The sequence below is a fragment of the Pristis pectinata genome, chromosome 33 (genome assembly GCF_009764475.1).
Source record: "Pristis pectinata isolate sPriPec2 chromosome 33, sPriPec2.1.pri, whole genome shotgun sequence".
In the NCBI taxonomy this organism is placed as follows: Eukaryota; Metazoa; Chordata; class Chondrichthyes; order Rhinopristiformes; family Pristidae; genus Pristis; species Pristis pectinata.
In genome coordinates, this window is record NC_067437.1 from 12,153,057 (window position 1) to 12,179,613 (window position 26,557).

General features: G+C 46.0%; 2 protein-coding genes across 2 annotated transcripts in view; one reads left to right on the plus strand and one right to left on the minus strand.

The window, feature by feature from the left end:
* Positions 1-3,054: 3,054 nt before the first annotated feature.
* On the plus strand, positions 3,055-9,826 carry LOC127585527 (E3 ubiquitin-protein ligase TRIM56-like). The gene is made up of 2 exons (XM_052043062.1): positions 3,055-3,136; positions 5,619-9,826. The coding sequence occupies exon 2, from the start codon at positions 5,633-5,635 to the stop codon at positions 7,607-7,609; it is 1,977 nt and encodes a 658-aa protein (XP_051899022.1). The 5' UTR covers positions 3,055-3,136; positions 5,619-5,632; the 3' UTR covers positions 7,610-9,826.
* Positions 9,827-17,050: 7,224 nt separating this feature from the next.
* Positions 17,051-26,557, minus strand: part of LOC127585420 (parvalbumin, thymic-like) — a 30,065-nt gene continuing 20,558 nt past the window's right edge. The window contains exons 2-5 of the mRNA XM_052042844.1: positions 22,689-22,756; positions 21,485-21,617; positions 19,513-19,622; positions 17,051-17,076 (exon numbers count right to left, since the gene is read on the minus strand). Of these exons, the coding sequence (XP_051898804.1) occupies positions 17,051-17,076; positions 19,513-19,622; positions 21,485-21,617; positions 22,689-22,756 (337 nt within the window). The remainder of the gene's footprint in view (positions 17,077-19,512; positions 19,623-21,484; positions 21,618-22,688; positions 22,757-26,557) is intronic.

Consider the following 26,557-nt stretch of genomic DNA (forward strand, 5'->3'; position numbering starts at 1 on the left):
ATCATAGCTGTTCACAATGGCTGAGCTTCCTGTTCTGTCTCCCTCCACAGCTGTTATTTAGGTGATTGTTTTGTTTTCACTGGATCTTTGCCTTAAGGGGCCTCTAGAGCTGTTTCTTTCCTTCCATAAGATGGAGCTTCCAGTCCAAGAACACAGCTGATTAGCTCCTTGATCTCCTGGTCATCTCATCAAACCTGCCCTGGCAGAAAAGCCAAGAGTCATTTCGCAGGTGCAAATTATGGTGGACTTCAGAACAGACAAGAAGCTGCAGACCTTTGGCAGCTCCTGTAAGCTGGAAGTTGAGGAGGCTGTGAGACGCTGCCTGAGTAGAACACAGGCTTTGTGGGTCTCTGAGGGATTCAGCATCGATCTTCTTGTGCCAACACCTCTGATGGTACCACAAACAATCTGCTGAAGGAACTGGAGGGTCGAGCAGCATCCGTGGGTGAAAGAAATTGTCAACATTTCTGGTTGAAACCCTGCACCAGGAACTGCAATTCAATCGACAACTCCTTCCCCTACCGCCCCCCCCCCACCCCCACCGCAGATGCAGATCAACCCGCTGAGTTCCTCCAGCAGGTCGTTTGTTGCTCTGGATTTCAGCATCTGCAGCCTCTTGTGTCTCCCTCTATAGATGCTGATGTTTTGGAACCTGGTTGATGGAGTGGGTTAAAAACTCTAATAATCCTGCTTTGATGGACTGGCTGATTTTTTGGACTATTGGATATTATTTCTATTAATATTGAACACTAGTGTTGTATAGTTACAGAGTTATCAGTCATAGCCACACAGCAAAGGAAAGGCCCTTTGCCCCACCATGACCATGCTGACTTCAATTACCCACCAACATTAATCTGATTTACCTGCACTTAGTCCGTAGTCTCTATGCCTTGGCAATTTAAGTGTTCATCTATATACTACTTAATTGTTATGAGAGGCTCGGTAGTGTAGCATTAGTGTAACGCTATTACAGCGCCAGTGACCCTGGTTCAATTCCGGCCACTGCTGTAAGGAGTTTGTACGTTTTCCTCGTGTCTGCGTGGGTTTTCCTCTGGGTGCTCCGTTTCCTCCCACATTCCAATATGTACGGGTTAGGAAGTTGTGGGCATGCTATGTTGGCGCCGGAAGCGTGGCGACACTTGCGGCTGCCCCCAGCACACTCTACGCAAACGATGCACTCCACTGTGTGTTTTGATGTTACGTGACTAATAAAGATATCTTATCTTATCTTACCTGCTTCCACCCTCTAACTGCCCCATTTATCCATTTGACCTGGTCTCACGTTATCACAGATATTCTCTTTGTCCTTCCTATCCCTCCTGCCACTCTTTTAGTTCATTTCTTAAAAAAAGTTCACAATTTGATAGTTTTTCCAGTGAACCAAATAAGCTGAAAGGCAGACGGGAACCAGGGCCCTGGTGAGTGGAAAGGAGGCCGCAGTAATTTGAAAGGGTGTGCAGGAACCGGATTTCGGAATATCGAAGAGCCGCCTGTGAGAATTTTTACTGTAATGGAATGTGAAGCAAGAAAAAGAGGCACAGTGGTGCAGCTATTAGCACCACAGCCTCACGGCGTCAGAGATCCAGGTTCAGTCCTGACCTCAGGGGCTGTCTATGTGCATGTTCTCCCTTTGACTGCATGGGATTCCCCCAGGGGCACTGGTTTCCTCCCACATTGGCATTGGTATTGGTTTATTATTGTCACTTGTACAAGTACAGTGAAAAACTAGTCTTGCATACTGATCGTACAGATGAATTCATTACACAGTGCAGTTACATTGGGTTAGTACAGAGTGCATTGATGTAGTACAGGTAAAACATAACCGTACAGAGTAAAGTGTTACAGCTACAGAGAAAGTGCAGGTAGCCAGTAAGGTACAAGGTCAACAAGGTAGATCATGAGGTCAGAGTCCATCTCATCGTATAATGGAGGTCCCAAAGACATCCCAAAGACGTGAGGATTGGCAGGTTCTCTGGCCCACCCTAAAAGTGTGTGATGAGTGGTAGATTCTGCAGAGTTGATGGAATGTGGGGAGAATAGGTCACAGGGAAAATTTGTGGGGATGGACTCAATGGGCTGAATGGCCTCTTGTTGTTGTATGGAATTAATGGAAACTGGTTTATAGCAGAGCAACAGAGAGATATCAGTCCAGGATATCTGATAAAGTTCTTAGAGTCATAGTGTAATACAGCACAGAAACAGGCCCTTCAGCCCAATGTGTCCATACTGACCAAGATGCCCATCTAAGCTAGTCCCATTTGCCCTCATGTGGCCCATATCCTTCTACACCTTTCCTATCCATGTACCTGTCTTTTAAATGTTATTGTACCTGCCTCAACTACTTCCCCTGGCAGCTCGTTCAATGTATGCACCACCCTCTGCGTGAAGAAGTTGCCCCTCAGGTCTCTTACATCTTTCCCCTCTCACTTTAAACCTATGACCTCTGGTTTTTGGAGACACAAGGGACTGCAGACGCTGGAATCTGGAGCAACACACAAAGCGCTGGAGGAACTCAGCAGGTCAGGCAGCCTCTATGGAGGGAATGGACAGTCAAACCTCGACTGTTCATTTTCCCTCCATAGATGTTTGCCTGACCCTCTGAGTTCCTCCAGCGTTTTGTGTGTTGCTCCCTCTAGTTCTGGGCTCCCTTTCCCTGGAAAAAAAACTTCTTGCACATCTCCAAATATGAAACTGTAACTGCCTTGGACTTCCTACACGGAGATATCCACAATCCAGAGAAAAACAACCACAAAGGAATGTTTACCAAACTAAAACAGGTACTTCACCAAATACAAAACTTAAAAAAACCTTTTAGAATATTTCAGCAATGGAAATAAAGGAGTTCTGTTATTTTTTCAAATTGATTGGATAAAACCGAGAGTGGCTGTGTTGTGTGCTGAGGTCTCCACTGAGTCCTCCAGTACAAGCCGAGTTCATCGCCGTTTCCCTACAGAAGCCACCTACAGAACAAACAAGCTGGATTGCAATGAGTAAATAATAAAGACACAAAAGGCCATCGGGGTGTGGTTAACTTCTCTCCTCCCCCCGCTGCCTGTTTCCACGGGCAGATCGGCCAAGTCTCTCGATTTGGGCCAAAGACCGTGGTCTCCTGATCCTCCCCGAGACCTAGCTCAAGGTGAGTGGGTCGGGAGGGTCGCCGGGCTGCCCCCGAGCCCCGGGGAAGGGTAAGAGAGTCGGGGGGGGGGGTTGGTGGGGGCGAGGATTGGGGCCCGGGACCAGGACGGGTGCGGGACCCCACGGGGCGGCGGGCTGATGGGGGTGGGAGGTGTGGGTGTGAATGTCTCCGTATCTGCTGATGAAGGCCACCTCTCCCCTTCCCACCCCTCCTGTTGCGCCCCCAGCAGGGACTGCTCTCTCCCGAGCCTCTGGTTCGAGGTGGGCGGTATGTTAAATACAAGGTTCGTGAGTGAAACGAGGCCTCTGCGTTGTGGAGAAGGTGCCACCAGCCCCAGATAATGGCACTAATTATCATGTGGTTCTCTTAACTCATTGATGAAAATTTTGTGATTATATTTAAGGGGTTATTTCCCAATTATAACAACGTCTACTGCGGCTGCTTTCACTTTCGATTGAGGAATTTTCTTTTAAGTTTCGTTTCTAACAGGGTTTTTTTTTTATTGTCACGTGAACTGAGATACAGTGAAAAGCTTTTGCTTTGCATGCCATCCGGACAGGTCCGTTCAAACATCATTACATGGAGATAGTTAAAAATTAAAACAGAATGCAGAATACAGTGTGGCAGTTGCAGAGAAAGTGCAGTGCAGGTCGACAAAGTGCAAGGGCCACTCCAAGGTAAGGCTAGGAGATCAAGAGTTCATGTTTTGGTGTCTTAAGAGGTCTGGTTCAAGAGTCTGATAACAGTGTGACAGAAGCTGTCCTTGGGTCTGGTGGTTCCTGCTTTCAGGCTTTTGTATCTTCTGTCTGATGGAAGGGGGAGAAGGAGGGAGAAGAGAGAATGACCAGGGTGGTAAGGGTCCTTGATTATGTTGGCTGATTTCCGGAGGCAGTGGGAAGTGTAGACAGAATCCATGGAGGGGAGGCTGGTTTCTGTGATACGCTGAGCTGTGTCTGCAACTCTGCAATTTCTTGCTGTCTTGGGCAGAGCAGTTGCCGTCCCAAGCTGTGATGCATCCAGATAAGATGCTTTCTATGGTGCATCTATAAAAATCAGCAAGAGTCATTGGGGACATGCCAAATTTCCTTCGCCTTCTGTGGAAGTAGAGGCTATGGCGTGATTTCTTGGCCATAGCATCCAAGTGGCTGGTACAGGTCTACGGCGGACGCCATCTCCCTGGCCCTACACTCATCTTTGAAGCATCTGGACAGTAAAGACACCTACGTTAGACTGTTGTTTATTGACTACAGCTCCACCTTCAATGCTATAACTCCAAGCAAACTCATCACCAAACTCCGGGACCTGGGACTCAGCATCTCCCTTTGCAACTGCATCCTTGACTCCCTGACCAACAGACTGCAAACAGTAAGGATAGGCAGGAACACGTCTGCCACAACTGGTGCCCCACAAAGCTGCATCCTCAGCCCCCTACTCTACTCCCTATACGCTCACAACTGTGTGGCCAGATTCTGCTCTAACTCCATCTACAAGATTGCAGATGATACCATCATAGTGGGCCAATTCTCAAATAAACATGAGTTCGAGTACAGGAAGGAGATAGCTTATTGACATGGTGTCATGACAACAACTTTTCCCTCAATGTCAGCAAACCAAAAGAGCTGGTCATTGACTTCAGGAAGTGGAGCAGTGCACATGCACCTGTCTACATCAACGGTGCTGAGGTCAAGACGGTTGAGAGCTTCAAATTCCTTGGTGTGAACAACACCATTAGCCTGTCCTGGTCCAACCACATCGACATCACAACCAAGAAAGCTCACCAGCACCTCTACTTCCTCAGGAGGCTAAAGAAATTCGATATGTCCCTGTTGACCCTCACCAATTTTTATCGAAGCACCATAGAAGTCATCCTATCTGGATGCATCACGGCTTGGCGTGGCAACTGCTCTGCCTGTGACCACATGAAACTGCAGAGAGTTGTGGACACAGCTCAGCACATCGTGGAAACCAACCTCCCCTCCCACGAGCTCTGTCTACACTTCTCCCTGCCTCTGTAAAGCAGCCAACGTAATCAAAGACCTCACCCACCCCGGACATTCTCTCTTCTCCCCTCTCCCATCGGGCAGAAGATACAAAGGCCTGAAAGCACGTACCACCAGGACAACTTCTATCCTGCTGTTATAAGACTATTGAACGGTTCCCTAGTACGATAAGATGGACTCTTGACCTCTCAATCTGCCTTTTTATAACCTTGCACCTTATTGTCTGCCTACACTGCACTTTCTCTGTAGCTGTTACACTTTATTCTGCATTCTGTTATTGTTTTACCTTGTACTACCTCGATGCACTGTGTAATGAATTGACCTGTATGAACAGTATGCCAGACAACTTTTTCACTGTACCTCGGTACATGTGACAATAATAAACCAATTTCAATTCCAGGATTATTCTGGACTTGATCAGAACCATCTAAGCAATCATCCTAAACTTTATATAACCAGACTTCTGTCCTCGTCTGTTCCAGGTTGTGTTCACATCATGGCTACATCATCGACGATTACAGATCAAATCCAAAATGATATTTTAAACTGCAAGATCTGCCTTAGTAGGTTTAAGTATCCAAAGATGTTGCCTTGTGCCCACACGTACTGCCAGGGCTGCCTGGAAAAGATGGTGAAGGCAAACAGGAAGATCCAATGCCCGGAGTGCAGGGAAGAGACTGACGTGAGTGCCGGCGTCAGCAAGCTCAAGACCAACTTTCACATCAACAGTCTTCTGGATATCTTTCAAATGAAGGAGAGCGAGGAGGTAGCCTGCACCCGGTGCACCGCAGCGGGGAAGAGGATTCCTGCGGTGGCTCAGTGCCAGATTTGCTTCATTCACCTCTGCCCGCTTTGCAAGTTCAATCACTCAGTTGGAAACCCAACCCACGATTTAAAGGATCTGCTTGGTTTCAGCTCTGGGCCCTGTGAGGCTGAGGTGAAGATGCAGAAGCAGATCTATTGCCAGGTTCATCCCATGACCCTGGTGGATCATTTCTGTAACACCTGCAACATTGCGATCTGCACCAATTGTTCCTTATTCGCCCACGCCAAGCATAGAAAAGTTGCGATGGCTGGAGCAGCAGCAACCACGAAACCCATCGTGACAAAGCTCCTTGGAAGACTGAGGACTGATCTTCAGTCACTGGTTCAGCAGGATGACAGCCTCAGCGAGGCAGTGAACAGAATGAAGGCTACGGAATGCTCCTTGATGTCAATGATAGAGACGACCCTGACAGAGGTCATAAACAATGTGATCAAACAAGGTGATGCCATCAAAGCAACACTCTCAGATTACGTCAGGGAACAGGAGGAGTTGTACAAAGTTGCAAAGACGGAACTTCAGCTTCAGATAAAGAAGGCAGAAGATACCAGAGAATTATGCGAGCGCGTCCTGCAATCTGGTCAAGCGAGGGAAATAGTCTGCCTGAAGTCGATTGTAGAAGATCAGATTAATGCTTTCCAAGCACTAAACATGCCCGCTGAAAGGAAAGCCAGCCCCAACCTAACTGTCAACGAATCAATAAAGCAAGTGATATCACAATCAAATCTGTTCAGCATCACGTTTGGGGAGGAATCTGTCCCTCAAGCCCAGGCAACTCCAGGTAGAACTGAGCAGCGTAAGAATCCGCCAAAAACTCCTCAGGCAAATGTTCCAATTCCCCAACCCAAGGAAAAGGTGCGGAATCTCCATTCCTTTGACTCGGAGCTGTCGGATGATGAGTATGATCCTAAGTTGACTGGTATTAGCATTTCCAGAGATGGAGACATCATTTTGGTGGATGAAGAAAATTCTATTCTGAAATGCTACGCAAACAGTGGATATCTCAAAACAACTATTTCACTGCCAGATGAAGATGATGATCCATGTAGTGTTGCTGTGTGTGATGATACCATTGCTTGCTCTGCCAAGAACAAGTTGTATCTGCTGGACATGGATGGTGCGTTTCTGAAAAAGCTTTTCCTCCGAGGATCTGAATCAGTTTACCCCATTGCTGCTTACAAGGATGAATATGTAGCTGTGAGCGAGGGGGCTTTATGCTCTCTCTCTCTCTATGATGTCAATGGGCACGTGGTCAGCAGGGTGAAACCGTACGGCTATGAAGGGGTCAGATTTCTCTTCCTGGCAATCAACAGTATGGAGGAGTTCATTGTAGCCGATAGTGGGAAGAAATGTATTGTCATTTTCAACAGGAATGGGCAGGTCATCAATATCTGTGACCAGGTCACTGTGAATGGGGTGGATTATGCAATAAACCCTTATAGCATCTGCACAGATAGAAATGATAATATTCTGGTCACTGAGCGGAATAGAATCCTCTTATTTTGGCCAGAAGGTGTTTTTAGGAACGAGCTGCTGAACACCACGAACGGTCTACACAAACCTCGTGTCATTGCCGTTGATGATGATGACAACCTCGTTGTCACCCAAGGCAATGGGATTGTTTCTTTGTTCAAGCTTCAGCTCTCTTAGCATCAGAGCGGGGTTCAAAGTGAGCACAGACCTCATGTTACCCTTGTAATGAAGAGTTACACATGGCTTGTGTAGTGGCAAAAGATGTTAGGTAGAACATAGAAAAACCTACAGCACAATTCAGGCCCTTCGGCCCACAAAGTTGTGCAGAACAGGTCCCTACCTTAGAAATTACTAGGCTTACCCATAGCCCTCTGCTTTTCTAAGCTCCATGTACCTATCTAAAAGTCTCATAAAGGACCCTATCGTATCCGCCTCCACCACCATTGCCGGCAGCCCATTCCACACACTCACCACTCTCTGAGTAAAAGAACTTACCCCTGACATCTCCTCTATACCTATTCCCCAGCACCTTAAACCTGTGTCCTCTTGTGGTAACCATTTCAGCTCAGCCCTGGGAAAAAGCCTCTGTATCTACACAATCAATGCCTCTCATCATCTTATACACCTCTGTCAGGTCCCCCCTCATCCTCCGTCCCTCCAAGGAGGAAAGGCCGAGTTCCCTTGACCTGTTTTCATAAGGCATGCTTCCCATTTCAGGTAGCATTCTTGTAAATCTCCTCTGCACCCTTTCTATGGCTTCCACATCCTTCCTGTAGTGAGGCGACCAGAACTGAGCACAGTACTCCATGTCGGACGCCTATTCTTGAAATCTAGGATGTAGTTTGAGTACGGAGCAATCTTGCTGTATGTAAACAAAAGACAACAGCTTCCGTTAATGTGGAACATTCCAAGGCATTTCACAGGAGTGCCAACGAGCAAAATCCTCCAATATCTTATATCGTATCATCAATGTTCCTTTCTAACCTGCACCACTATCCCACCATGAGCCCACAAACTTTGATCGGAGCTCCACTCCATTTGCCTCTCTTCCTTTTAATCCTCATTAACTTCCAGGATGTTTGTACTCCAGTAATTTCTACATTACATGAAATAAGTTTGAGAAATGTCAAATCAGTTAGGACAATGGTACAACATGACAATGGTGCTCTTAATTTGCTATCATTGGCACATAGTGGGATATGGGAATAAAGTAGGAAGATCCAACTACATGGGAGATGTTCTTCGGGTACATGGGAGATGTTCTTCAGGTACATGGAGATGTAGTTCTTCAACTACATGGGAGATGTTCTTCGGGTACTGGGCCTGTGTCAGAGTGGATCAAGTTTCACCTTTTACCCTGATACACCTGACTCTGGGCACATTTGATACTAATTGTTCATATTCCAAGCATATATTTGAAACATTCCAACCTTTTTAGTTTTGCAATTCCAGCAGATTTTGTAACTCCAACAGTAACTCCACAAAGTTCCATCAGCAGATTGTTTGTTGCTCCAGATTCCAGCATCTGCAGTCTCTTGTGTCTCCAGTCTTTGTAACTTGTTTAGCCATTAGATTAAAACAAGTTAAAACTGCTTTCCTTTTGTTTTTGATGGTAGAGACCATCTGTTTACTCTTCAACCACCCCCCCCCCCCCCCCCCCCCACCCATTTTACCTAACAGCTGAACATCAGCCATGGGCAGGGTTGTATTAACCATGGGATTGCTGGAAAGATCATTAACAGACTCTACTCATCCATTTGGATACCTGGGAACTACACTGAGAACTGTAATGATGAAATGGTTAATAAATACACTAATGAGACACAAGATTATTTTAGTATGGATTATTGAGGAGAAAGGAAAAGCTTTTGATGATTACATCAAATATTTAGCATTTAACAAGCCTTGTAAAGAAATGCTTCTTAAATAGAACAAATAAAAAGATCTAAAAACCAGCTTAAGGAATTTTCTTGAGGGGTTCTGATGACTTGTTCACTTTGAGAGAAGATCAACAAAGGTCAACAAAATTCACAGATTGTCAGTCAGACTTGGAGATCAAGGAAATTCCATAGGGAATAGACTGTACGGTTGAGCTTTCCAGCTTCTGATTCCAGTTGAAGCGTGTGATGGTGTTGGCCTTTCACTGACCAGATCTTGGTTAAAGTCCACATTGAACACTAATCTTTGATCAGCTCTTCTGAGTGTGGTTTTGCCTATTGATCTAGTCACGTTGGTGATTATGTTAACAGTGTAAGTGCAAGATCCTGTCAAAATGTTATTGTACTGGCTGAAAAATAACCAATCATTCCATTCTTTCCAACTTGTTCGTTGCCTCAATGTACTCTTTTTCTGTCGCAATTAGAAAGTGAAATAAAGCTTTTTGAAGTTCCTTAATGGCAGTGAGTTTCTCCAGTGAGCCGTATAGACCAGTGGGCATCCCAGCTTAATGCTATTTCCACTGGATGCTGCCACACCACCTGGGACTGCTACACTTGGTCCAAGCATCTTCACGTAACTTTGGCTGCAGTCTTCGCTCTTGTTTGCAATTTACTGACTACAGCTCCTCTCCTCTCCTCACTGTTCTTCCAATAGAAGGGAAAAAAAGGCAAAGGTTTCTTAGCCTAGGCTTAAAGATTCATAGCATACTATAGCACAGAAACAGGCCCTTCAGCCCATCCAGTCATGCCAACCTGATCTGCCTAGTCCCATCCACCTGCATCTGGACCATATCCCTTCAAACCCTTCCTATCTATGTATATATCCAAACTTTTCTTAAATATTACAATTGAACCTGCATCTACCTCTTCCGCTAGCAGTTTGATCCACACTCACACCACCCTCTGAGTGAAGAAGTTTCCCCTCTGATTCTACTTAAATATTTCACCTTTCACCCTAAACCTATGTTCTCTAGTTCTAGTCTCACCCAACCTTAGGGGAAAAAGCCCACGTGATCACTTCAGTATAGGAAAGTTCAAGGGATGGATTAATTGAGATGTTTAAAATGATTGAGTAGCTCGAGAGTTTCTATTTATCCACAGAGAGTCCTACAGCACAGCAAATGGCCTATCGGCCCAGCGTATCCATGCTGACCATTGTACTTTTCTATGCTACTCCCATTTACCCACATTTGGTTTGTGGCTTTCTATGCCATGGTTATTCAAGTGTCTACCTAAGTGCTTCTTATGTGTTGTGAGATGTACCTGTCTCCACAAACTCCTCAGGAACTACGGACCAGATTCCAACCACTCTGTGTGAATACATCCCAGATCCCCTCTAAACCTCCAATCTCTCACTTTATACTTAGGGCCCCTTGCTTCAGAAAACCCACTGTGGAATAAAAGAGATTCTTACCATCTACCTATCGAGCTGAATCGTAATTCTGTATAATTTAACAGGTCTCCCTTCAGCCTCCTCTGCTCCAGGGAAAACAACCTAGCCTATCTAATTTCTCCTTATAAATAAAATGCTCCAATCCAGGCAACATCGTCAAAGTGGAGTTTATTGTCATATGCACAAGTCCATGTGTGCACAGGTGCAGTGAAAAACTTACTTGCAGCAGCATCACACAGGCACATAGCATCAGGTGAGCAACATTCACAAGAAAAACATAAATAAAGCATAAATTATACACAACTTTTTACAAGGAAGAACACAATAAGAACAAAAAAAGTCCATTGTAGTGCAAAGTGGTCATACGTTGCTTGGAGAATCTCCTCTGCACCCTCTCCAGTGGAATCACATCCTTCCTGTAGTGTGGCAACCAGAACTGCACACAGTACTCAAGGTGCGGTTAACCAATATTTCATAAAGTTGTAACAAGACTCTCCCGCTCTTCTATGCCACGGCTGATAAAGGCCAACATCCTGAATCACTGCTTCACACCCTATCTACTTGTGCTACCACTGACAGAGATCATTAGACTTGTACCCCGAGGTCCCTCTATTGACCTACCTTTCCCTTTCATGATGCTAAATTAATCAGTTCCAATCAGATCGTTGCACCAGTTAATAAAAAGTGATGATCACAAAGGAGGGGTCCATTTCCCCTTCCGGCTACGGGTGCAATGCAATTCAAGCTGAGACAGGCCACGCTTACGTTTGTGTCTGTTCATTGACCTTTACTGTGTAGGTCCTACCCTTACTGGCCTTCCCAAAATTCATCACTTCGCAGTTGTCAGGATTAAATACTGTCTGCCAATTCTCCGCCCAACTTTCCAGTTCATCTACATCATATTGTAGCCTAAGACGGTCCAGAATCAAAACGATGTCCTGGCGTAGGAGCCAGAGCAATGTCAAGTATCCCATCGGGCTTTGGGAGGATACTCTGCTGCCTGGTGGAACCCACAGAACAAAGGGGCAGAGGGAAGGAAGGTCACGTAAACATCACCTGGTCAGTCTCAACTGAGAATGTTGCTGAGACAGCTTTACAGCCCTTGTAGACTATCCATTGTAAACATCCCACTGTGAGCAATCTAGAAGACTGGACAAGCAGATGGAGGTGTTTGGGACCTGACATCTTGTGGAAAAGTACTATCTGATAGATTACAAACCTCAAATAAACTCTCTGGTAACTTAGGAGCCAAATGGTTAAAATAATTGTAGGATAGCACCAGCAGGAATTTGAAGGAAACACGTGCTCATATGGATAAGGATTGGCATTAAGGCTGGATAAAGGCAATAAAGAACTAAGCAATGTTCAGGAGGTACGTGAAGAAATGTATAAAATGTTGCCTCATGAGATGAGCAGCAGCAGTGACTCCAGAGACCAACCACTGAAGAGGTTCCTAAGTCAGGGACTCAGAGAAGAACTTACCAAGATCGAACCCGGCCACCTTCAAGAGTTTGTGATAGCTGAATACAGGTAGTTGGTCTTTGGAAGTTGTGAAAGTAATCTAAAGAGTTGTGCAAGTAACTAAAAGAGTTGCGAATCTAAAGAGTAATTGTTTGAAACTATGTGGTGAATCTTTTGAGTTGTTTGAATCTATTATGACTAATAAAGAAGTATAGCTGTTAGGGAAAGTCATTGGTGTGTTTTATCGTGTGCTGTATTTAATTGTCAACACTGGTAACAGTATTGCTAGCTTCAGCTTCCTAGCACAACATACATCCATTTAGACCTCTAATCAGTAACCTTCACCCATCAACATTGAGGAGGATAACAATACTATAAAGACACAGCAACAACTACCAAAACATAGGTGATGTCATTGCCAGATGATTAGCAAATACAAATATAAGAAGTAGAAGGCAGCAAGAATTGTGAGGAGTTACAGAGAAAACACTGAGTTTACTCCTCAGTCTCAATGCCAAGAGGATCTCCTCCCAGAGCCTTCTTTCTGTGATAGACAACTTGTTCATTTGCAAATTAGTGGTATGTTTAATAATAGTTTATCACCACTCAAATTGTGACTATTGACATCTAAACCCCTTCAGAAAAGAGTAATTGGTAATTGGTTTATTATTGTCACATGTACAGTGAAAAGCTTTTGCTTCTGTGCCATCCAGACAGATCATTCCACACACAAGTACATCAAGGTAGTAAAAAGGAAAACAGAATGCAGAATATAGTGTTACAGTTACAGAGATAGTGCAGAGCAGGTAGACAAATAACATACAAGGGCCACAATGAGGTAGATTGGGAGATCAAATCTTTTAGTGCATGAGAGGTCTGTTTGAGAGTCTGATTACAACGGGATAGAAGTTGTCCTTGAGCCCGGTGGTACGTGCTCTCAAGCTTTTGTATCTTCTGCCTGATGGGAGGGGGGAGAAGAGAGAATGACCAAGGTGGGAGGGGTCCTTGATTATGCTGGCTGCTTTCCCGAGGCAGCAGGAAGTGTGGACAGAGTCAATGGAGGGGAGGCTGGTTTTCACGATGGGCTGGGCAGTAGTCAAGTAAATAAGTCTTTGAAAACTAGGTTCATACTATCCTCCCTAAAGTGAAGGTACTAGTAGATAACTTATAACAGATGCTTAATGTCTTGACTTAAGGACTCTAGAATAAAGACAATATCATCACAAGACAATCCTTTTTGCTATCTACAACACCACCTCTGGTGGGTTGTGGGATAAGGGAGCCCAGAACACGGAACAAGATCAGAACCAGGACATGCATATGATCCAGACAACAGGAAACACTTGCTGACATAAATCTAAAACTCTGTGCCAAAAATAAAGCTGCAGAGACTGAGGATAAATTAAAAATTTCAAGAATAAGATTGATAGATATTAGTTGGGCTTGTGTATTAAGGATTAAGTGTATTAAGGAGCACCTGTGCTCTAATCGGACAGATGAGCTGAATGGTCTATTTGCAGATGGAACCCCTTAGTTTAAGGCCTCTGGCACACATTATTCAATATACAGTTAACATTCTACTCTGAAAATCCGGTATCCGATTGTTTGGAAATCCTGATGGTCCAATATCTAGCTGACAGATGAGTCCAGATTATGAGCTGGGGCTCCAGAGTGAGTGGCCAGAGCCAACGGTCCGAAGTGTGGCCTGGGACCAGGGTCTGGAGTGTAGGCCGGAATTCTGGAACACTAGGGGTCAGGAATGTGGGTGGGTTTGTGGTTGGGGCCAGGTTCCGGAGTTCTTGTATGTTTCCTGCTCCCTTTAAACTCACCGGATTCACTGGAAAATTGACCATACTATGACCAGTCCATCCCCCAGTTACAAACGCCCAACTTATGGACACCGCTACGTACAAGTGAGTTCCCATAGTTCCGACATACGTATGTACACGCACATTCATTCCTACAAACAGCAGAACTAGCTGCCTTGCTGTCTCCACTTTTAGTAATTGTTTTTCCTCATCAGCCTTATGTGCTTTCGACGCCATTCATTACTGTATTGTGTGGTCACCATATCGAGTGATTCTTGTGGATTTTCTGAGTTATGGACGTCTGTGAAAATGGAACCTGTTCATTACCTGGGAATGGCTATTATAATGGCAACTATATATAAATTATATATATATATATATATATATATATATAAAATTATAAATTATAAAAATTAAAAATAGAGAAATAAAAGTGTGCTTGGATACTAATGGAAGTAACATCCAACAGTGCAGAAAATCTGCTAGTTTGGCATTACCAAGGTCCCAAGAGTGTCGGAGTATCGGAATTTATCATAATTGTTTTGTGCTTATAATAAATCACACAAAGACTAATGTCAATAGAGTGAGACCTAAATCCTACTGTGACAGATACTCTGTCTAGGAAGATTGTGGAGGCTGGCTCACTGGAGGTACTTAAAGAGCATGTAGTTAACTTTTTGAAAGATTGGGGGATTGAGAGCTGTGGGAAACTGGGCAGAAGAGGAGCTGAGGACTGAGATAGATCAGCCGTGGTCGTATTGAGTGGAAGGGCAGTGGTTAGAGGCCAGGCAGCCTATTCCTGCTCCTTAGGTATTATGTTATTACTTATGCTCAGGAACCAGTCCAAGAAGAATTCAGAAACCCAATTTCAACTATATGGAGGAGGTAAAGAACCCTCAAAGGGATACAGAACATAGAACATAGAACATTACAGCCCACAATGTTGTGCCAACATTTTATCCTGTGCTAAGATCTATCTAACCCGTCCCTCCCATGTAGCCCTCCTAGACAAGATGAATGAGAGAGTAAAGTCACGGCAGATGGAACATCATGTGGATAAGCGTGAGGTCATCCTCTTGGTTTTTGTGGCCAAGCAGATCCTCAGAACAGGGAGCCGGGAACTACGGAAAAATTAGCTAAGCTGACCTTAGACCTGTATAAGATCAATATCCACAAATCTAGCTGGGCCTGACATTCAGTCTGAGCTACACACAAGGAGCTGGAGGAACTCAGCAGGTCAGGCAGCATCTATGGATGGAAATAGTCAGTCGATGTTTCAGGTTGGGCTTGGATGGGCACGTGAATGAGAGGAAAATGGAGGGATATGGGATTTCTGCAGGTAAAAGGGATTAGCTATGTCGGCACAACATTGTGGGCCAAAGGGCCTGTTCTGTGCTGTACTGCCCTATGTTCTATGTTCTATGACCCTTCATCTGGACTGGATCAGATCCCACCAACGATCATCAAGCCACTGTATCCCATACCATCACAAACTTCATCACCTCTGGAGGTCTCCCCTCCACAGCCTCCAACCTGATTGTTCCCCAACTACACACTGCCCACTTCAACCTTATAGAGTCCAGGTGAAGGTTCTCTACCCGAAACATTGACTGTCCATTTCCTTCCATAGATGCTGCCTGACCTGTTGAGTTCCTCCAGCTTTTTGTGTGTTGCTCCAGACTCCAGCATCTGCAATCCTTTCTGTCTCCATTCAGTCTGAGCTCACAGGTAGTAATACTACGCCAAGTATAGGTGCTAATGACCACAATGCAGGTTCATCAATAAGTGATAGGATAGTTAACATAAGCATCAGTCCAGGGACAGAGAAACAGTAGGGAGGCAGACTGAATGGAGCCAAGGTTTCCCACCCTTGCCTTATTTGGAGGGTTGCAGTCAGTAGTGGCTCTCCCACCTCAACATCCAATTGGATTAGCCAAGTGAAGTATATCGCCCCTAGCAAGCCTGAACAACAATATCTCCATCCTGATGGTCAGCAGTGAAGAACCTTGAGCAACAAACAAGATGCTGGAGGAACTCTGTGTGTGTGTGTGTGTGTGTGTGTGTGTGTGTGTGTGTGTGTGTGTGTGTGTGTGTGTCTGTGTGCACGCATGTGTGTGTCTGTGTGTGTTTCTGTGTGTGTCTGTGTGTATCTGTCTGTGTGTGTCTGTATGTATCTGTCTGTGTATCTGTGTGTGTGTGCACCCATGTCTGTGTCTGTCTGTGAGTGTGTGCGTGTGTTTCTGTGTATGTGTATTTGTGTGTGTTTCTGTGTGTCCGTGTGCATTTGTATATATGCCTCTGTGTATATGTATCTGTCTGTGTATCTGTGTGTGTGCATGCATGTCTGTGTCTGTCTGCCTGTCTGCCTGTCTGTGAGTGTGTGTGTGTGTTTCTGTGTATGTGTATTTGTGTGTGTCTGTGTGCATTTGTATATATGACTGCGCGCGCGCGCGCGTGTGTGTGTGTGTGTGTGTGTGTGTGTGTGTGTGTGTGTGTGAATAAAGCAGTGTGTGCATCAGGATCCAACTTATGTCCTTTTATTTGCCTCAAAAGTATAAAGCACCTGGGACTCAGTCACTGAGTTCATTCAAGACTGAGATTGGTAGATTTCTGGACATTAAGGGAATCAAGGAATCCCGGGATAATGCAGGAACACAGCACTGTGAGAATATAGCCCAAGATGAATGGCAGAGCAAGCTCGGAGAGCCAAATGGCCTGTGTTCTTATTTTGAAAGGAACTTTTTTGATGTCAATTGACTCTCCTTGGCATTCAGTCAAGACCATTGCTGGCAGCCTAACACATTCCACTCCTTATTCCCAGGGACAAAACAAAACCAGACAATAGTTCATAAAGAGATTTTATTGCTATTACTTAAATAAATCCATCACCTGGAATGCAGCGACAATCCATTTGGTAAAACTCAATAGTGCTGATCGATTTGAAGAATTCTGGGGATGTTCCAGGGTTCTCAGTGGTTGGGTGAGAGTGTCAGCATGGAGAGAATCTTCATCAGGTTTGTCATGTGGTTATCAGACTCTGGAATTCTGCAATTTCAAAACAACTGACTTCACCATTTTGTGGCTATTTTCGATTCCGCCACAGCCCATCTGCTGATGTAGACAGTGCCCAATGCCATAAGTGGTTGGTAGAGGCAACAACTGACCGTGACCTGGTTCAACTCCGAATCCTCCCTCCAGTGGAATGTGTGCATTGCTAGCAAGGCCAGCGCTTATCCCTCTATTGTCCTTCAGAGGGCAGTGGAGAGCCACCATCATGAACCACAGCAACCCTCTGGTGAAGGTTTCCCCACAATGTTGGGGAGGGAGTTCTAAGATACAGAAGCTGAGGAAGGGCACAGTATTGAGTAGGACAGTGGCCTGATGGTTGTTACTGGACTGGTAGCCAGAGTTCTCAACCATCATCCAACTGATGGAAGTTCGAATCCCACCATGGCAGGTGGGGAATTTAAATTCAATAAAAACCTGGACTTTACAAAGAAAAGCTTGCTTCAATTATGATAAACATGAAACTACAGGATTGTTGTAAAAAACATTCATTAATATCCTTCAGAGAAAGAAATCCACTGTCTTTACCTGACCTATATGTGACTCCAGACACAATTACTCTTAACTGCCTCTTCAATTCAGGGGGATGAACAATGTATGTTGACATTGCCAACAACGGTACGGTAGGCACGGTAGTGTAGCAGTTAGCGTAAGGCTATTACAGCGCCAGCGACCCGGGTTCAATTCCGGCCACTGTCTGTAAGGAGTTTGTACATTCTCCCTGTGACTGCGTGGGTTTCCTCTGGGTGCTCTGGTTTCCTCCCACATTCCAAAGACGTACGGGTTAGGAAGTTGTGGGCATGCTATGTTGGTGCCAGAAGCGTGGCGACACTTGCGGGCTGCCCCCAGAACACTCTACACAAAAGACATATTTCACTGTGTGTTTCGATGTACATGTGACTAATAAAGGTATCTTAACATCCACATCCACTCAACAAAAGGAAGACATTTCCAATGGGGTGTGATTTGGAAGGAAACCAGCAGGGGGTGGTGTTTCTATGCACTTGCTACTCTTGTCCCTCTTGGTGGCAGAGACTGCAGGTTTGGTGCTGTCCGAGACAAATAACTGCAGTGCATTGTGAAGATGGCACAAACTCCACCAATGGAATATCCTCAGTGTCGGATGGGATGTCTTGTGGGCTGTGTTGTTTTAGGTGGTGTCCAGCTTTGTCAGTGTTGTGGGACCCGCTCTGAGAAAGTCCTGGGGCTGGGATGATTGAACTCCAAAACCACAACTGACTTCCTTTGTGTCAGGTTGTCCCTGAACCCACTGACTTTTGTTTCACCAGGGCTCCTTGATGACACATCTGGTTAAATGCTGCCTTAATGTCGAAGACAGTTACTTTCAACTCACCACTGGAGTTCAGTCCTTTGGTCCAAAACTGTGAGGAGTTCTGGAGTTGAACGGTCCTGGTAAACCCAAAGGAGGCAGCAGTGAGCAGGTTAAAGGGAAGGGTATGCCACTCTCTCTGATGCTTTCCATCACTTATTTTAATCAACTGGGCAGTAATTTGCTGGATTGGATTTGAACTGTACCCCAAAGAGTGTCAAGTGTTTGGGGATTTGTACTCAAGTGAATGTCAGTCAATTCTCTTGAAGTGAGAATCAGTGTGTCTGAGACCCGTCCCCCAGTGAGGGTCAGTGTCTGTGAGACCCGTCACAGTGTGGGTCCCTGTGTGTGGGACCCATCCCCCAGTGAGGGTCAGTGTGTGGGACCCGTCCCCCAGTGAGGGTCAGAGTGTTGGGGATCCGTCCCCCAGTGAGGGTCAGTTTGTGTGGGACCCACCCCCAGTGAGGGTCAGCGTGTGTGGGACTCACCCCCAGTGAGGGTCAATGTGTGGGCCCTGTCCCCCAGTGAGGCTCAGTGTGTGTGGGTCCCATCCCCCAGTGAGGGTCAGTGTGTGTGGGACTCATCCTCCAGTGAGGGTCAGTGTGTGTGGGTCCCATCCTCCAGTGAGGGTCAGTGTGTGTGGGACTCGTCCTCCAGTGAGGGTCAGTGTGTGTGGGACTCGTCCTCCAGTGAGGCTCAGTGTGTGTGGGTCCCATCCCCCAGTGAGGGTCAGTGTGTGTGGGACTCGTCCTCCAGTGAGGGTCAGTGTGTGTGGGTCCCATCCTCCAGTGAGGGTCAGTGTGTGTGGGATCCGTCCCCCAGTGAGGGTCAGTGTGTGTGGGACCCATCCCCCAGTGAGGGTCAGTGTGTGTGGGTCCCATCCTCCAGTGAGGGTCAGTGTGTGTGTGATCCGTCCCCCAGTGAGGGTCAGTGTGTGTGAGGGACCCATCCCCCAGTGGGGGTCAGTGTGTGCGGCCCCTATTACATGGAGAGTCTTCCGAAGATTATTGTTTCAGTAATTCAAGGACAGGCTGTAATTAGGAACTGGAGTGCAGTGAAACATTTATAAATGTTTGAAAACTTACCCACACAGTTAATCCTGCCATCACCATCCACATCTCCAGTGGAGACAAAACTGTCCGTCTCAGTGTCACTCAGCTCCCGGGCTTGAGGGCAGAAGTACCGAAGGAACAGCCTTTAAACAAAATAGGAGTCCATCAGCAAACCCTGACAGCGGGGAGCACGGTTTTACAGCACCACAGTGGATTGACCATACGTGTGCACATGCTTTGTACGTGTGTCTTATGTGTGCATTGGGCCTGTCTGAGTTGTGATCAACTTTAAGACTGGATATCCTGCTTTTGGGTACCGTTCCATATTTCATGAATAATAGCTTCTCAAGAGCTGTAAGGAAACTGGTCCCTCACTAACCTTCCCTGTTTCTCTCTTCTATCTGGTATCTGCACTGTGTTTTTACATGCAAGCACAGTCGGAGCAGTAAGTTGTTCAACCCTCAAGCCTGCTCTGCCAGTTACTAAGATAATACTTGTTGTGATCCTTTGCCTCATCTTCACTTTCCTACCTGACCCTCATAACCCACTGCCTCTGCCGAACACCCAGTTATGATCCCGGGAACCAAACTAACGAACTTTAGCTGCACCTCCTCTTTAAGGAAACCTGAACTGTGTGCACCAGCCCAGGTGTGGTCTCGCAGTGTAGTTACATCAAGTCTCTTGGAGTGCATCTACTCTTGTACTACACTCTGCTTGTAATAGAGGACAACATTGCCCTTGCCTTTTCATTACATACTTTTCTGCATACTAACCTGAACAGAACAGTACAGTACAGGAACAGGCCCTTCGGCCCATCTTGTCCGCACTGACCTTGATGCCAGTCTCACATCCCATCTGCCTGAACGTGAGCTGTATCCCTCCATTCCCTGCCTGTTCATGAGTCTAAATGCCTCTTAAACATTGCTATCGTATCTGCTTCTGCCACCTCCCTCCTGCAGCGCAGTCCAGGCACCCACCACTCTCTATGTAAAAAACTTGCCTCGCAAATTTCCTTTAAACTTTCCCCCTCTCATCTTAAACCTATGTCCGACAGAGTCATAATAGAGTTATACAGCAGAGAAACAGGCCCTTCGGCCCAACTCATCCATGCCGACCAAGTTGTCCTTCCGAGCTAGTCCCATTTCCCTGCGTTTGGCCCATATCCCTCCAAACCTTTCCTATCCATGTACCTGTCCAAATGTCTTTTAAACACTGTAATTGTACCTGCCCCTACAGCTTCCTCTGGCAGCTTGCTCCACCCATCATACCCACCACCCTCTGTGTGAAAAAGTTTCCCCTCAGGTCCCTTTTAAATCTTTCCCCTCTCACCGTAAATCTATTAGTTTTAGACTCCCCTACTCCGGGAAAAGAATTGCATCCATCCACTTACCTATGCCCCTCATGATTTTATATATCTCTATAAGGTCACACCTCAGCCTCCTACACTCCAGGGGAAAAAAATCCCAGCCTATCCAGCCTCTCCTTATAAATCAAGCCCTCCAGTCCCGGTAACATCCTCGTGAATCTTTCCTGCATCCTCTCCAGCTTAATAACATCCTAGTATTTGACATTTCTCTCTGGAAAAAAGATTCTGACTGTCTACCCTATCTGTGCCTCTCATGTTTTTATATACTTCTCTCAGGGCAGCCCTCAGTCTCTGATTCTCCAGAGAAAACAATCCAAGTTTGTCCAGCCTCTCCTTATAGCTAATAAGGGGGAGTGGGGCTAAATGGGAGAATGGATCAGCTCATGATAGAATGGCGGAGCAGACTCGATGGGCTGAATGGCTGACTTCTGCTCCTTTATCTGATGGTCTTATGGTCTTATGGTCTAATACTGTCCAATCCAGGCAACATCCTGGTGAACCTTTTCTGCACCTTGTGTTTTCTTGTACATCCTGAACTTTATTAGTGACCTCACATGATTTAAACAATATTCCGCACTTCTATTCTTCCTCTCTTGTGATTTCATGTCAATGCTTAGAGAGGAATGAGGAATTGCCTACTTGAGCTCGCTCTTCTCTATGAAGCCACTTTGGTCGTCATCGAGAATGGCGAAGATTTTTGTGATCTCTTCGGTAGATTTCTTGGCAAGACCAGAGGTTTTGGAAAATTTCTTGAGATGGAAGGAGCCTGGATCTGGAAGAGGGCAGAGCTATTAACAAAGCGCATTTGTGGAATGTTCACTGCGTGTTTGAGGTGCTCGGAGTTTAGAATTGGCAGTGCAGCGGGTAGTGCTACTGCCTCACCAATCCAGGGATCCAGGTTGGATTCCAACCTCCGGTACTGTTTCTATGGAGTCTGCACCTTCACCCTGTGACCAGGTGGATTTCATCCCACACCCCAAAAATGTGCTGGTAGGCAAATTGGCCACTGTAAACTACCCCTAGTGTAGGTAAATGGCAAAATGAATCACAGGAGAATGGCTGGGCCGGTGAGAGGGAGAATGAGTTGCAGAGCTACAGGGAAATAAGGAGAAAGGAAATGGGATCGTCCTGCTAGGAGCTGGCATCAAAGATCCACCCACCCCGAACATTGTCTCTTCTCCCCCTCTCACTGGGCAGAAGATACAAAAGCCTGAAAGCATGTACCACCAGGCTCAAGGACAGCTTCTATCCCGCTGTTATAATTGAACGGTCCCCTGGTACAATAAGATGGATCTTTGACCTCACAATCTACCTTGCTTTGACCCTTGCACCTTATTGTCCACCTGCACTGCACTTTCTCTATAACTGTAACATTTTATTCTGCATTCCGTTATTGTTTTCCCTTGTACTACCTCGATGCACGGATGTGACAAAATGATCTGTATGGATGGCATGCAAAACAAAGTTCTTCACTGTACCTCAGTACACGTGACAGTGATAAACCAATTTACCAATTTGAATGGCCTCCCTCAGTGTAAGTAAGCAAACTGAAGAATTCTTCAGTACACAGAGCAAGGGGTTGAATGCTGGATATTCAGGGACAATGCTCCCATATATAATACATTTAAGCCCTGATCATGAGTCTACCACTCAACCACTCAGCCACCAGTCTGGGATTAGTATGTTGCAGGGAGCTACACGTGGTTCTGAGCCACATTCTGAGCTCCCAGATCCGAGGCGGATTATTGAAGTGATGCATTAATTAGCATTAGTGATCCCAGGTTACACAGACTTCAGGTGGCACCAGAATTCCATGAAACATCCAACAACAGAGTGAGATTACCACTGCATTCAGCGAGAGCAGCTGCAACGTCTCCAGTGGCGAGGAAATCGGTGATGTTCATCGTAAACCTATCAACAGGAAATGATCAGACTCAGTACATCTGGAATACACTCTGCACCATACGATAGAGAGACGAGGGAATGCAGATGCTTGAATCTGCAGCTACAAACAATCTGCTGGAGGAACTCAGTGGGTCAAGCAGCACCTGTGTGTGGAACGGAAATATCAACATTTCGGTTCAAAACCCTGCCGAAACGTCAACAATTCCTTTTCCCCACACAGGAGCTGCACGACCTGCTGAGTTCCTCCAGCAGATTGTTTGTTGCTCTGCAACATGCATTTTGTTTTATCATCCATTGAGTAAATTTCTCTGAGCTCTTGACAACTGTTCACTATCCTCCGCTCAAAGATCTCTCTGTTCCATACACTCCAATGAACAGCTCCTGGTTTATTGAAAATTGACACTAGAAATCTGAAACAAATGCCTGAAACTCTCAGGAGGTCAGACAGCACCTGTGGAAAGAGAAATGGTCAACATTTCAGGTCTGCGACTGGTTTAACCCTCCCTATATGAAGTGCTGTGCTTCAGATCCCGCGATTTGTTCAAACCTCCAACCTCTATGGACATCACAGGGAATGTCACTGAAATTCTGAGCAACTTTAGCTCTCTCTGACAACTTGAAGGCAAACCCTTCAAGAATTAAATTAGCTCCTGCTCCACGGAAAGTTTACACCGGCTTCAGTTCTTAATTCCAATTTTACTTCTTTCACACGATCAATACTACAGTGCAATGGTATATTTTAGATGATAAAATAAAAAGCAGATTGAATAGTACTCACTCTTTTGCTCCTCTGTGACTGAGGTAGGTGCATGAGGGTTGAACACTTGTTTGCCTTCTAATCACACTTTGGACTTTATATACAGATGGGACCACTGCTGATTTTAATACCAATTATAAGCAGGAGGATCAATTATAAACAATCGGGGTGATTTCAGAATGGGTCTGTTGAGGTCAGAGTTTTCTCTGTTTACACTGCAGACAAAGCTGAACAGGATTGTGTTCTGAGGGAACATGAATGGGAGAGAGATCCTTGCTTCCACTGCCAGAGAGGAATCCATTTGCAGCAGTAAACCCCCACAAGCAAACAAAAGTCAGTAACCAAAACAGAAACACTGGAAGAACTCAGCCATCCGAGCAGCATCCATCCGTGGATGGAGAAACCAGTTAACATTTCGGGCTAGGGACCCTTCCTCAGAAGAAATGCCAGTGTTCTTACATCTATACGTCCTGACCAACATTTACCCCTGAAACAGATTACTGTGTGTTACTGTCTGTACATAGGTTGTCTGTGGCTTTCCCCTACATTGCAACAGAGAGTGCAGTTTAGTACTTCAGAGTGTTGATGCACCGGGATGTTCTGTAACATGTAACATATAATGCAAGTCTTTCTTTGTGCTTGAATAACATCTACCCAGTTTTGCAACGTACTTGACCCATGATAGATTTCTGGGAAGTAATTAGGTCCGATCCACCGTGGGCATGAACATAAGTGTGGCAGCTGATCTCAGCAAGATCCCACATAGCATTCAGAGCAGCCATAACATCTGATTTCGATGGTGTTGATTAAGAGAGAGATGTTATTCTCACTTGTCTCCCAGTATTGTGGGATCTCTTCCACCTTCCTGAATATCTGGGGCAGGAGGAAAGATCTACATTACATGAAGGTTGCTCCAACAGTACTGCCCCTCTGACAGTGTGGCACTCCCTCAGTACTGTCCCTCCGACAGTGTGGCACTCCCTCAGTACTGCCCCTCTGACAGTGTGGCACTCCCTCAGTACTGTCCCTCCGACAGTGTGGCACTCCCTCAGTGCTGCCCCTCTGACAGGGCGGCACTCCCTCAGTACTGCATTGAGGTTGAAGCCTTGGTTAAGTGATCAAACCCTGGAACAGAGCCTAAATATTTAAGTCAACGGGTCTTCACAAACTGAACGCTTCGAGATTGGTGCAGGTGTTTGACTGCAGAATGGATTAAAATGGACAACTGAGAAAATAACCTTTGGCAGCTCCTTCATTTCCTGGCTTTAGTCAATGAGAAAATTGCCCATTCTGTCCCAATAATGCATGTGTGAGGGTGTATGCAATGGGCCATGGCTCGCGAGGGAATAGTCAACGTTCTAGCTTTCTCCAGTGCAATGCGTGGACCCAGGATCAGCATTCTCCTCAGTACAAGTGGTGCCACTCACTGTCAGGTTACTTAGCGATGAATAGAAAGAGTTTGATTGGACGTAGGGTCACAGAGCACAGAAACAGACCCTTTGGCCCACCACGTCTGTGTCACCAGCAAGCCTGCATTTGCACTAATCCTGCACTGATCCCATCTTATTCTTCCCACATTCCCAGCATTCCCACCCCACCAGATTCCACCCCTCACCTACACATGGGGAGGGCAATTTACAGCGGCCAATTAACCTACCAACCTGCACATCGTTGGGATGTGGGAGGAAACCGGAGCACCCAGGGGAAACCCACAGAGTCACAGGGAGAGCGTGCAAACTCCACACAGACAACGCCCGAGGACAGGATTGAACCCAGGTCCTTAGAGCTGTGAGGCAGCTGCTCGACCACTGCGCCATGGTGCCGTATTGGGGGAATAACGGGAGGGAAATCACTGCTGAGTGGAGCTGAAGGCCTGTATGAATAGTGTGCCAGAGAGAGAGAGGGGGAGGGGGGGGAGAGGAGAGAGAGAGAGCGAGAGCGAGAGAGAGAGAGAGAGAGAGATTAACATGTGGCAAAGGTCAATGTGATAAAGGATGAGGTGACACTCCAGCTGCAGCTGCTTTGCTTACTGACTGCGTGACTGCAGGTAAACCTGTACATTTATGTGACCACACAGGTGTGTAATTCATATAATCACACCTGGTGGGATCCTATTATGTGTCATCCAGGGCAAGGTCACCACAGATGCCCCTCAGAGGAGTGAATGCCCCAGGCAGCTGCACAGAGGTTGAAGCAAGCGCGGGACTTTGTTGGGTATCTAAAGGGTGTGTTGGAGGAGTCAGGAAAGCATGAGTGAGGCAGGCAGGCTGGAACATCAGCCAGGCTCCCTGCTGTGTGTCCTATATTGTCACCCCCTCTCTCGGGACTGAGGACGACGATCTTCCATCCCCTGGGTTGTGTGGTGACTGACGAGGACAATATGGGAACTGTAGACCCCCCACAGATGGGGTGGTTTGGGTGGTTGGTTCAATTCAGAAACAGCTTCTTCCCCTCTGCCATCAGGTTTCTGAGCTGTCCTTGAACCCATGAACACTACCTCGTTATTCCTTCTTTTTGAACTATTTATTTATTTTTGTTATTTATGGCAATCTTATGTCTTTGCACTGTACTGCTGCCACAAAACAACTAATTTCACGTCATCTAAGTCAGTAATAATAAACCTGATTCTGATTCTGAGGTGTCCGCTCCTCCTGCTGTTTTGGCATGGCTCCTACAGTGAGAGTGCATCATGGATACAGGCCCTTCAGCCCATCGAGTCCATAAGGTAAGATAAGGTAAGATTTCTTTATTAGTCACATGTACATCGAAACACACAGTGAAATGCATCTTTTTGCATAGAGTGTTCTGGGGGCAGCCTGCAAGTGTCGCCACGCTTCTGGCGCCAACATAGCATGCCCACACTTCCTAACCCGTATGTCTTTAGAATGTGGGAGGAAACCAGAGCACCCGGAGGAAACCCACGCAGACACGGGGAGAACATACAAACTCCTTACAGACAGCGGCTGGAATTGAACCCGGGTCGCTGGTGCTGTAATAATATTACGCTAACCGCTACACTACTGTGCTGCCCTTCCGACCCTCAACCACCC